The following is a 13,474-nucleotide window of genomic DNA, read 5'->3' as shown; positions in this document are numbered from 1 at the left end:
AGCCGAGCACTGAAAAAACACTGGGGATCTAAACCGTTCCATCTTTTTACCAGGCACGGGGGGTCGTCGCTAAGCAGTCGTGAGAGCTGCCAGCTATTTAGGAATAACTGGAAGAATTTTCTTCCATAAGGATGATATCTCTCCTACTTAGCTATATGCCATAATAGTTCCCGAGACCCTCACATCCACTTGAATTTCAAGGTAGCATGCTGTTGAGTTGTCAGTCCAGGGCAAGGAAAGGGACTTTGAGCCAAAAGAGAGACTCTCAGTGGCAGAGGCAAAACTGGACTATGAACTCAAGGGAACAAAGTTGGAGTTGTATTCCCCTTTGCTCTATTACAGACCTCACCAGGAGATCCAGTCCCATTTCCCATGTCTGGAAAAGCTGTGAAAGTGGCACGGAGAAGTAGGTCCTGCCAATTCTAGGCTGAAAGCAAAGAAGGAAGCGTAGAGATAGGCACAAAATCATGAAATGAGCAAAAGAAACTGGTTGAGTAAAATAATGAAGCCATAGGAAGCAGAGGATAGGTGCAGAGAAAGCTAGATTGCATTTGAACAGAGAAAAATAAAGAATGAGAATAAAATTAAGCATGGATTAGGGCAGAAGGAGGTGTCTCAATGAGAAATGCTGTTTCCCTGAGAGGGACAGGCAACCAAGAAAGGCAGGGCTTAGGCAGATTAAACACGCCAGAGCCAGGTGGCCATGGAAGATACTCCTCTATTTACTGTGAAGATGTACAGTACTTGATGCACAATTTCAGTAAGGCCAGAGACGGTCCAGGGGCCGGCCTCCGCCCTGAACCATGGGCCTATGGCACTTCTTCGTGTTCATTACCTGTGCTCCTCACCCAGTGTACACCGAGACAGTCCTCCAGCGGTGACCTCACACGCAGCACAAAATGGAGGCCTGCAGAACAAGGCAGTTCTTTAACCTTACCCTGCAAGCACCTTCTTAGTGTACTTTCAACCCTCAGCAAGCAAAGCCTCCTAAACTGTCTCTTTCTTTTCTCCCATCCTTATCTCTGTAAGGTGAGAAGGAAACATTTTATTAAAGCACTTACTGGATTATGGTGCTGAGCATCTGCTTTGCTGCCTTTTCCTTTTCCAGTGGAGCCAGCAACACTGCTGGAAGGAAGCAACCTGCTTCCTAGAAGGGAACCAAGCACAGAACAATAAAGAAATAATCAAGAGGGTATCCCAGGAGCCCACATATAGCTGGTTTTATCCCAAACTTTTACCAGATCTGTGGCTCGTCCACAGGTCAGAGTGACAGGAATGCATCTACATCCAACTTGACTAATGTTACGTTGACCTACTTCTCACTCCAGCTTTCATTTCATTAAAAAAAAAGTCACTGGCTGCTGTTTCCAGACTGTGTTTCAATGCTGCTGCTGTTCTGGCTGGAGCTTCTTGCCTGAAGAAGCTATGTCTATAGCTACCTAATGAATAATGAAGGCATTCTCCAACTTCCCCAGATATTTCCATCAGTCCCATCTTCAATTTCTGTATCAGTCTACTGATATACACAAAAAACAGTTTAAAGTAATACAGCAGGTTCCAGTAGGTAACAGAATCATGCAGTCAAGCAATGAAATACTGTTACTGAACATAGATGTGCAACCTGAACGCCTCGTCCTTAAGAATACACTTTGTGAAGCAGAGTCTAATGTTACAGTCTCACAGTCTTTCTCCTCCCTCTGCCCACTCTCTTAAGATTCCCACGTCTGACCTCAGGGTTTAAGAAATTTGCCCATCATCACATATCAACATCATGGCAAAACCAGGGATTAAATCCTTTGCAAAATTCATACACTTAAAGCATTCTTTTGCTTTCTGTAATCATTCTGTATTCACTATACACATTTCAAAAGAAATGTCTTTAATGTAATAGCCCTCTTTCTTACACCATTCTGATTTATTCTTAGGTGACCCCCCACAATTTAAATCTCCGAGTTTAAAACCAAAACTGGTATATCTCTGCCATTTGTTGCTAAACTCTGGCTTTAAACAACATGAATTTGCAGGACCAGGGTTCTTCTCCATTTTGTATGTATCCTAGCTCTAGTACTTTGAAATTTAATGATGATGTATGTTTGTAGGTAGTGACTAATAGACCAAGTAACTGAATAAAAACCCATCTAAACCAACTATGCATATTAACTAAGGTAGAAGTCCATATACAAACCTGTTTGTTTCTTGGTGTACCTTCCCCCCCCCTATTTTTTTTGTTTAAATCTCTGCAATGAAGACATAAGAATAGATACAGTACAGCAAAAAATCACCATTCATGCCGGGTGCATCTGTCTTACCATGCCAAGGTACTGAGAAACCCCAGTGAAAGTTCTGCAGTTGTCAGTATCAAATCACTGCCCTTGACAATGGTGTGTATAAAGCCTAAAAATGACGTTGGCCTTTACATTGCGTTCTCTGTAATGACTATTCTCAGTGATGGATATTACTGATGTATATTACCTGTGGGGCAGTAAGGAGTCAGCAGATTGGGAAACTATCTGGGAAGAGCAGCAGAGGCCACTGGAAAGCTTCCTAGTTCCAATATTGATAACAGAAGGGGAACAGCTAGGCTGAATAACCTGGCACTCTTCTACTGGAGAGTATATTGAGTCAGCAGCTTTTCTCCAAGGTGGCAAGCTGGGAGCTCAGAGTGAGCTGGGCCTGTACTGTCAACCTAGCATTTGGATCTGGAGTTGAACTTTCATACCTCAGCTACAGCTCTAGGATCCGGTGGGATTTTCTGGTAAGAAAAGGAATGCAGGAAGGAAAATGTTGCACAAGGGAGTAGAGGGGTGAAATAAGAGAGAACCCAAACCAGTGTAATAAGAATTTATAATGGATCATTTCCACTGGGCTTTACGTGATGCAGGTAGATGGGAGTGACAAATGGATTTATGGAAAGGTCACACTTGGATTAAACTATCGGCCGTGGCAAGTGAGGCACAACAGCACTGTTAACAAGAACACTGCATTATGTCTGCACCTGGGAGTGCTCTCGGAGAAATGGAGGGCAAGGAGAACTGCAGTTACCCAGGAGGTCAAAATAAATGTGAAATGTTTTTCTTGATGACAATAGACCATTTCTGAAACTCAGGCAAAACAACCTAATTTGTAATTTTCTGCTCCCATTAGCATTTCTGATCACAGGTAAACACAAGCTGTTTATTCACTTTTGACATCTTTCACACCTGCTTGGTCTCAGTGTGGTGCCACAAAGGCAACAGGAGTGAATAAAGGTCAAACGTTTCTAAGGGGAGTGGTGGCCTGCCCAGGATAACCCCAGACCTGTGGTAATGGTAGCCTGGACAATGCCATGATGATACAGTGACAACTCTCACACCACAGGCACAAAGCAGCTATTGCCTTTACGGTGTCATTTCCAGATCCACTCAAAAAGGGACACGGTGTTAGGCCTCCTGGCTTTAGAGTATTTACTTTTCACTCTTGCTCTGGGCTGGTAACACTGAATTCTTTCTTCCTAGCCTTCTACACAGGGATCTACAGAAGCTCATTCTCAACTTCTCCCTCTTAATAGCAGCTCATTAGCTGTCTTCTGCCGTGAAGATTCCTGACATGCTGGTGTTTCGTATCGCCACATTTAACACCTTCCTGTCTCTCCCTCAGGATAGGCAGGCTCTGTATATAGCACCCCTCTTCCTAGTAACTCCACTTGTTTTTCCTGGTCTTCCAGAATTTTAGTACCAGCCCCTTGGGTTCTCTTGTGCCTCTAAGTATACAAGCACTCATGCTGGGAGCTGTTCTGCAGAAGTGGAGAAATCTCACAGAACATCTCACAGAACAGGTCTCTGCAGAATATCTCCATTGCTGTTGCTAAGATACAGGCTATTTTACGCAGGGATCTGACGGCCACTCTTGGTATCTCAGGCAGGGCGGCTACAGAGGTTAAGAGACCTAACTCTCTTCAAAGTAAATTGACCCACTTTTTGACCCTTATAATCTTTTTAACAATCCCTATAAATACTTCACTGTTCTTTCCAACCAACTCTCTTCCTTGCCTTCCCCATAATCCCTGGTGTCTTCTACCATCTCGACCTGATCCTATTCGAGAATTTTAGCAAGAATATTAAGTTTTGCCTTCCATGGTTCCTAATGGCTTCCCAATCTCTAAAGTTTGATCTTTCCAGTCATAATTCCCCACAATCTTATGCAGTCCCTTCAGCCTCATTCTTAGAAACAGACTGAAACTGATTTAAATTTTCCATAATTTTGGCTTTAGGCTGATGCTCAACATCAATCCAAACCAGTCCATTTTTACAAAGTGAAACACACCTGTAAACAGGGTCTGAGATCAGGGCAGCTGATACAATCCCAGCAGCAGATACTGCAATAGTTCTGTCTGCTATGGGTTTAAAGAGAACTTCTAATGACTATAATCATCTCTGCGCTGTGAATGGAAGCAAGCTGACTTTAGTCAACTACTTCACCTTTAATCAAGTACTACGCTAAGAGCCCAGTCCTGGCAGTCAAAAAGCTCAGTGCAGGTTAGCTGCCTCACTGCCCACCTGGTCAGGAGCACACTGCTTTGTCCAGGAAGCACTGTTTCTGTAATTCCCGTATCTAAACTATATAGTTTATGAAGAGGTGTGGGCACTACATTCAGAAAAGCAACCACCAAGACACATGCTCTTCACAGAAACAGACACACATAAACTCTTTGCAGTCTACTGTAACTCATCCTGCAGTGTGTACAGCACTATTTGTTCACGTTGCTGAAACACGCTTCCCCTCCCATTCTAGTTCGCCTGCTAGCTTCTCTCCCCGTTTCTCTGAGCCTACCATCCACCTGTGCTACTCAAATCTTAAGTATAGCATACAAAAGATTTTGCCAAACAAATGTAGCTCATCCTCTCATATGCTTCTAGAAGCATAAGTAGGAGATTATTTTCTCTCTCTCTTTTTTTCTTTCTTTTTTACCTGGTGAGCTGGAAGTACTGGGTGTGCAGTCACTGTCATCCAGCCACATACTCTGAACCATTGAATCCTGTTTTGCAGGGCCCTCATGAGAGCACGTCAGCTCCTGGAGAGGGCAAAGAAGACGTGTTTTAATAATGCACTTGGTAAAATCAGAGAGGGTAGCCTCTGTTTGTTAGAGATTTTTCACCCACCCTGTCATTCTCCTCTTCCTCAGATGGTTCGTATTCCCTCAAACCACTACAACAACTGCTTACACTCGATGAAGAACGTGAGAATGGCTGCATCACACAGTGTCCTGAAGTCTGATTCCTGAGCATTCTGTGAAATGCAAGCATTCAACATCATCATGCTTATTGTTATACACAGGCTCACGCTTCTTGTGACATATCTTTATTATATAGCAGTCAGAAACAGTCAGAAGAAATTATACAACCACAGCTATTTTTTCCACCTAGGAACAGCATTTGGGTGAAGTAGCTTGCATTCCTTAATTTCTAGTTGCTACTCAGTTTAGCAGAAATACCACTTCTTGTTTCCATTCTGGATAACTGTATGAAAGGACAAGACTAACTCAATTTTTAAGTCACAGGCCTAAGAGTTTTAAAGCAGAGCTAGTCAAACCACCTGCATTTAAGCACTGTTTGTAGACTTTCATTAAAGTCAGGAGATACCTTAATTTTGGAGACCAGAGATTTTAGGAGCCTAAATACAGCATCGTGAGGTGTAAAACTGAGCATAAAGGGAAGGCACTACCCAGCCTACGCCACCCACACCCGCAGCCTATCATCACCTTACATGAAATTCCAGGCAGTACAAAGGGACTATAAAAGCACATTTTTCATATCATAGAGCTTATAAACTGTTACCACTGTGTTTCTGGACAGTTGTAGCAGGAGGAGTCAGGAGAGCATATAGACATTAACCACTACTATAGAATGGTTACCTAGGAAAGTTTAAGGAGGCAATGGGAAAGTAGAAATTACTGAGATCTGCATTGTTGTAGGATATCTCCTTGCCAAACTATTTAGGATCAAGTGCCAAGGTCTTGAACAGACAGGTTAGAATCCTTCTCCTGCTTACAGATAGGAACATACCAGGTCAGGATGCCAATCCTGGTGATCTTGCATGTGCCCAGTTGCCAGTAGACTGGCTCCTCTAAGTCCGTCCCACTAGTCTTTCAGCTCCCACAGGGTTATTACAAAGGGAATATTCAAAACAAACTGTATTGGATAACTTGACCACCACTCTCTGAAATGTCATGGACACTGAGGTAGTCTGGTGCATGTTTCGTATCTGTCAAGAATGACCCTTAAGCTCAGCTTCTCCCAGCTCGGAATTTAAGATCCACTTCTTGCAATCATCTAGGAGAAAGAGCAGTCCATGAGGCTGATATGCTTATATGGTGGAAGGTGCATGTAAGCCTAACATTTATGGTGAAATACTCACTGCCTGCACAAGAGACCAGCCAATAAGAGAAAGATTAAGTAAGTGCTTAAAAATGTTAAGAATCCCACAAAAAACTAAGGGAGGCAAGAAAGATAACACACCTTTAACATACTAAATATATTTATTCTTTCAGAAACACTGCAAAACGTGGCCAGTCTTGACCTACAAGCAATAATGAAACCTAAAGTCCCAGGCATATTACACGCCAGCATGCAACAGGGAGAACAGTGAAGATTTGGCCAATATAGGCCAAAGGTATTTCCTCAGGAGATTAGGAAATACATTCTGGAGAAAATGAAGACCAACATGCTTCTCCCTTAGCAGAGCAAATAAAAAACATGAAGTGAACTGGGACCTAGATTTCCACAAATTTTCTCCTTCTCAGCATCCTTCCTCAGCAGGTTTCTCCATCCTCATTCTCTGCACTGCACTTCCTGACCTATGTCACCCAAAGGCTCTTCTGCTCTTGCCTTCTGTGGGCCAAGCTGTTCTCTTCTCACTCATCTGAGGGGAGGGGAAGAGAAGGGAAGGCACTCAAGGTGTCCTCCTTTCCCCATCATCAGTAGAGGTTGGTTCAGTAGCTGCTGACTGGGCAATGGAAAGGGCATAGAGCCAAAATGCTCCAATAGGAGCTATCTGTCCATCTCCCTTTCCCAGGATTCCTGCTTCAGAAACTGCCAGTGGAGCATTATTTGATGCCACTTCATTTCTCCACAGTCCTTGAGGTCCTCTAAGTAAGTTCATGCTCCTCTTAGCCAGGACTCTCATTTCAGCCCAAATGTCTTGCCAGTATCTTCAGTGAGGCAACCAAGGACTGAGTAGTATCCGGTCCACTCCTGATTGGCTTGATGTCCCCTCTCAGATGTGTCTGAGGAGGGAAAACACACACACAAAAAACCCATGTACTTTTCCTAGGATTTGGACACACACAGCACAGTGCTTGATTTTTCGGATGCAACCCAGAAATCTGTCTGATCCTGAGGAGTTTTGCTACCTGGCTACTTAGGCTGGTTCATTCTTTTAAGTCTGTCTGTTGGGAAGAAGGATTACTTGGAAGGCTACCTGGACAGCAGAGCAGAAAAACTAAGGACAACTGTCCCTGCATGTGGGAGACAAGACACTGTTAGCCCAAGTGAACAATGTGGCTTCATGGATTGCAGGCTAATCACTGCAGAAGGGAGTGCTGGAAATCAGCAGGCGAGGACAGAAAGTAAGTGCTGGTTTGTCTCTACTGTAAAAGAATTAATCTATTATTTATGTGTTCCTTTTGCATTTATTTCCAGGTTGGTTTTAGTAGAACATAGATGAAGAGTTTGATCATTCATGTCTGGACTCTAAAATTATTATTTAAAACCAGCAGCAATGTGCTGGACATTTTTGCAGTAGAGAAATTTCCTGGGACACTATTCCCTGGACAGAACCGGGAGCGGACTGACACTTACTACAGGGATAACATTTTTAATATGGGCTGTATAAATTACTCCAGAACCTGCTGGAATTCTTTTTGCATTAGAAATATGCCTCTATCATGATCCTGATTTGTAGCTCCGCAATTAATGAACAATAAATAGATTATTTCAGTAAAACTGTCTCTAAGACAGACTGCTACAATCTCATTCTTAGCCTGTTCCTGCAACACTGTGCTAACACCACCTTAGTGAAAATGGTATGCTCTACAAGGCGGAATTACATGTCCTTGATTCCCAGCCCCAGATACGATGCAGAATGTATGACTACACTTGAGCTGGTCCCTAATTCTGAAATTACAACTCTAACTCTGGACAATCACCAATTATGCAAAACACCATGCTACATCCCACCTCATAAACAAACTGCCCAGGAATGGGCTAAACCACCAAGACTTTTTCCAGTGATCATACAAGTGGGTTTGAGTCCATGAATGGAAAAAGATGCACAAAGAGAATCCTACGGACAGGCTGCCAAGTCATACAGGTCATGCCTCATGTGCATAAACAATATTCATGCAAGTGAAATCCCATGCTATGTTTTCTCTCTGAACACGTGATACCAAATTGAAACAGCCATTGCAGCTGGCTCACCTCCTCAGCTGACGAATGGAGAATGGAGGTTGGCAAGCGTGTGAAACCCCCATTCCAATGCAGGAATCGGGAACAGACATCAAGAAAGCTTCATCGTTTTTTTCTAGGACATTCACACATTCTACAGTATGGTAACCAGGACTAGATGAGCTATGATATGTTTTCTTACTAGGCAAAATTCTTGCTGACTAGGCAAGGTTACCTCAGCTACCTACTCAGAGCAAGAGTGCCTAGGCAGGAACTTCTAGTTCACTAACAAGGTCCCAGGCAGGATGAGGAAGCGGAGGTGGAATGCTGTGGTAATGCTGGAAGAGGAGGGTTGCTGACCAGTCAGTGGTTCCATGTCCTGCATTCTCACTTGTCCAGAGCTCGCATCTTAAATGGTCTGTATCTCCTAGCTGTGCTCCCATCCTCCTCCCCACCAAAATTTTGGGCACCCACCCAACTGAAAAGTTAGTATCACAAAAACATACTTACCAAAACTCTCCACCTCGTTTGTGACAGAATTCTGGGCAGTCCTACAAGTATTTAAGTGGGTAGCTGAACTACTGCAGATAGTCACCAGACAGTAATTCTTAGGGAGCATTGGGTCTAGTTGGAAGGCAGGCCCTTCCTTGTCAGTCTTGGCACCTGGAACAACCACAGCCATAGAGGTCTGGCTCTAGGGCACTTCCTGAAATTTTCTTATAGCCACCCCAGTGCTGAGAAAGGGACATGCCCTACTACAAAGTGCTCTCTTTGCCATAGGTATCATCCTAGTTCTCATGAAAAAAACAAACAGGTGAGGCAAGCTGTTCCAGAAAGTCAGCTGCAGTCTTGGATTTAGAGACAGGTTGTCTGGAGTCTTGGAAATGTGAATGTGTGGTTTCTGTGAAGTCCTAAAGTATCTTACATAGGATCACATCTCAGCGTAATACTGCTTAGCAACAGCAAAGCTGTGGTACCAATCACCAGAAACTGGAGAACTATTTTGCAGGCTACTAGATGATGTGTTTTGCAGGAGAACACTGGGTGTGGTAAGCTGTGCTTTAGCAATGAAACATGGGGGCAGTACATGAGGCTGCTGTAAAGCCTGCGAGGACTGAAGACAGGCTATTTCATGCTGGTTGGGAGCCACACCATGAATCCTACTTAAAGGAGCAGAACTTGAGTACAACTCAATGTAAACTTGTCTAAGCTTCTCCATGAAGCTCCAAAATCACTCCAGAGCAAACTACAGAAGAAACATATACATAAGAATGGATAATTGGACAGCTAGGGCTTTGTGTCTCCTGTTGGAGGTAAGCTAACATCACAGTAAAGATACAGCCAAAATCACCTTTAAGTGGCCCAGTCTTTCTTCACTGGCTGTTTAAGAAAACTGAGTTCCTTTCTTACATGCTCTGAATTACTGTGCCATGGCCAGACATCTGTAAATACCTGGACAATTGGACAATTCCAGTAAAGCCTCCAAGAGATCAAGGCATGAACCACACTTAAGTCAATAGCAGACAGAGTGAGCATCTTTCAAATATTAACATTATTTGCAACTCACTTGCTCTTCCTGCTGGGGAACTCTGGGGAGCTGGGACTGGATGATCCATCAGACTTCAAGTCAAAGAAGGTCCCTGGACTGTCCAGCACCTTCTGTATCCTCTCCAAAGTGTCTCTGCAGGGACAAAAGAGAAACCAGCTATACTCCAGGGCCAGAGTTAAGCACAATCTATTCTAAGACTTCCTTACAAATCACAAGACAAAGCTGGATCTCTCATGTGCCCGTGAAAGGGAACCAAGCGCAGTTGTGTTGAAAAGGACCGACTCCTTAGTTATGGCTTGTTGAGGACAATATATTAGAAATGGCCAACTGTAAGATTCTTTTGAATGGATATAAAAGCCTAAATTAATTTCATTATTCCCCTTTAATTCTTCAACTTTTTTTTATACCCTCCCCATTTCATTAGTCTTACGAAGCTTTTGGATTGATTAGAGAGCTTATGTATTTATTGCATAAAGAAAAAGGATTCAGCAAATTTCCCTGTTTCAAGGATGGATACAGTAGTTTTATTGCTACTAGCATGTGTCAAGATACTTCTGATGAAAGCTGTCTGTGTAACTGAACAGTAGGGTATGTTTAATTCAGGACTGCAAAACTCAGGTTTTTGTTGAGGGCTTTTTTGTGGCTTCAGTGATGAGTGCACAAAATTCCCAGACAGCTGCTCCAGCCTCCTTCATTTTTGCTGAGCGTACTTTCTTCCAGTTCTGGTACCCATCAGACTTCTCCATGAGCCAGTTTATGGCAGAACCCGTCAGACAACTAATACAACGAAGGAAAGTTGATACTTCTGTTAGATTAATGGGCTGAGTCAGTTCCATGAAGGGTCCACGAAGCATCTGAGCCATCACAAGGAACTGGACAGGATTGAGTAGGTGAAAGAGACACTGGGAGAGGGAAAGTACGATACTTGCTTTTCAGGAGCAATGAACTGTTAGAACAGACCAGCTGCTAGTAAAACTGCACCACCCAGAATCACCCCAAAAGTCCTTCACAAAACACAAGATGAGGCTCACTGTTCCTCATATCTAAGATTACAAATAAGCAAAAGGAAAGCTAAATAAACCAAATAGCTTACCAATTCCTTCCTAGCAAAGAGCAGGGGAAAAAAGAGAGAATAAATCCAGGGTTTTTCCTTGTTGTTGAAAACTTTTGTACAGATCTCTTAAGGGGATAGTGAAGGATGTTGTACACAAAGTAATGGATTGAGGGGCACAGCTGCATAAAGTACAAAACTATTTAAAGCAGTGAAGAGCTGTGGCTCCTGTGTTGGATTTGACACTTACAGGGAAGTTGTCTCAGAAGAGGTTTTTTTTTCCTCTCCTCAAAGAAATTTCTATGCTATTTTTATTCAGGTTAGATTACCGGCACCTCATTAAGGGACAGAACGTCCAAGAGAATAACTGGGAAGAAGGGAAAACACAGTAACTCTTCCTGTTGTGAAATCACTAGTTTCCACATTAAAGATGGCTTTTCCCCTTTCACACTGAGTCTTTATGCTGTCCACTGGAATTCTTGCAGCTGGAAAAACTGTATATAGGACACAGAGCACTCATGTGACTCTTGAGACTCTGTAATCTTTAAAAGGTTTCTCAACTAGAGCTGAGACAAATGTATTGATTTAACTAAATGGCTTCTCATGACCAGCAGACAACTTTTGAATGGTAATAATTCTGTCAAATATGCCAAATCACTCCTTGAACCTGTATGTTACCCTTTAACTGCAATTATTTCTCAGTCTAACATAAATGCTAGTTATTTTGACTTAAAGCTTTTAAAAAAAAAAATCCTTTCTCGAAGGTATCAGAAATTTTGTCTATTTGAACTTTCTGACATGACAACAATCAAGCACCCTATTCCCACTTCCCAGGCAAAAGTCTTTCATCTGACCCTTATCTAAAAAAGTGGCAAATACAAAACAGGAGAACCAGGAGTCCTGAATCATGCTGCACAATGTTTATTAGCGACCTTACTATGTTCCACCACCCATCTCCTCCCTTCTTCCTCAAATATCGATTCTTTCCAAATGTCCTTCTTTATTTTGTTTCTGTCATTTGTCCATTTCTCCATTAGCTAATAATCAGGCTTTTCTTCCCATTCCAACCACTTCCATTCCAGTTCTCATTCTTGTCAATTCCCTTTCTGTCCTTATAGGTGTCTTTCTATCTCCCTTTTCTCAACTCCTTCTCCTTTTCTCTCTTTTTGTCTCATATTCCCACAGCTCATACCTCTTTTCCTCCTGTATGTTCTCAATGCCAATGGCACTGCTCCGTCGCCCATGGAAGCGGCTGGCTCGAGTACGTGAAGGGCTCCTACCAGGCAAGGCAAAAGACTAGAAAAAAGGAAAGTGTGACAGAAGGAAGGGAGGGGAACAAGACAGAACCAGAAGCACGGGAGAGGGAGTTTACAACGTGGATCCACATCCTCTCCTTTACTCTGCAATACAACAGCACAGCCCAGCTCCACGGGTGCAAGAAGGAGTACTTCCTGTCAGTGAGAAAGAGAAGCTAGGGCTTACAAAGGTGGTAGGAGAAAGAGACAGGGAAATAAAGAAACAAAGGCAGAACAAGACACGCAGCTAGCATACAGAGAAAGAAGCACAGGAAGGGAGGTATCCCCATACGATGAGAGGGGAGGCAGAATCAGAAAGGTAGAAAAAACTAGAGGTTAGAGGGAAGGAGGAGGCAGCAAACCCAAGTCATTGCTATTCTTTAACTTTTTCATGCTGACATAAAAAATGCACAACTGAGTAAACTCTCACTAAGAATCTTCCATACTGAAAGGCACCTTCTTGGCTTACTCAGAGATGTGTTTTTGCAGTTTGCCTGTATGGACATCACTAGTGCAGAAACCACAATCAGTTGCAAGCACTTTGGCCAAGGTAACCACATTTCCAATAAAAGAAACAGGGATCCTTTTCTAGAAACATTTGACATGCAGTTATTATGCTTACGCTGATCACATTATGTTTAGTGTCCCTATCAAATAAGAAAGGCTTTGACAGTGACTAGAAATACTCACTCTTTTTCTCACCCCAAACTTTATTAATTCTACTGTTTGTTCCTAACATGCAAATTCTATTTACAGCAAAAGAGCACCTTGAAAAAACATTGTGCACCTGTTTATATCACAGAAAATAATCTGATTGGTGACATCAAAGAAAATGAAACAGATCTAGCTACATGTTCTCAGCTCTTGCCTTATGACAATACAGTACCGTTCTGGTCAAACTACAGTGCATGCATTTTTTTAAGGTATGGCAAAGTACACAATCTAATCCAGGACAGCAGAGATAGATATCTGATGTACAATCACGTTTGGCTTTCTTCTCCAAGTCTGCATTGATCTCAGCTCTACTTTACCGATGAACTGGGGCTAGAGATAGGCAAGACAAAACGGACTGCAACACATGCTGTCACCACTTGTGAAATGGGATGATCCAACAAAAAGAGATTGACAGAAGGACAAGTGGACAAATTAATAGGGAAAG

General features: G+C 42.8%; 1 protein-coding gene across 1 annotated transcript in view; it reads right to left on the bottom strand.

The window, feature by feature from the left end:
* Nucleotides 1-883: 883 nt before the first annotated feature.
* The window catches only part of RAP1GAP (RAP1 GTPase activating protein), a 32,014-nt gene continuing 19,423 nt past the window's right edge, over nucleotides 884-13,474 (bottom strand). The window contains exons 16-22 of the mRNA XM_010141813.1: nucleotides 12,213-12,316; nucleotides 10,248-10,250; nucleotides 9,988-10,101; nucleotides 5,139-5,265; nucleotides 4,948-5,050; nucleotides 1,062-1,147; nucleotides 884-907 (exon numbers count right to left, since the gene is read on the bottom strand). Coding sequence (XP_010140115.1) covers nucleotides 884-907; nucleotides 1,062-1,147; nucleotides 4,948-5,050; nucleotides 5,139-5,265; nucleotides 9,988-10,101; nucleotides 10,248-10,250; nucleotides 12,213-12,316 — 561 coding nt within the window. The remainder of the gene's footprint in view (nucleotides 908-1,061; nucleotides 1,148-4,947; nucleotides 5,051-5,138; nucleotides 5,266-9,987; nucleotides 10,102-10,247; nucleotides 10,251-12,212; nucleotides 12,317-13,474) is intronic.

The sequence above is a fragment of the Buceros rhinoceros genome, unplaced genomic scaffold (assembly GCF_000710305.1).
Source record: "Buceros rhinoceros silvestris isolate BGI_N320 unplaced genomic scaffold, ASM71030v1 scaffold17160, whole genome shotgun sequence".
In the NCBI taxonomy this organism is placed as follows: Eukaryota; Metazoa; Chordata; class Aves; order Bucerotiformes; family Bucerotidae; genus Buceros; species Buceros rhinoceros.
The sequence above is the reverse complement of the archived record's forward strand: the minus strand, read 5'-3'. Positions and strand labels throughout refer to the sequence as shown.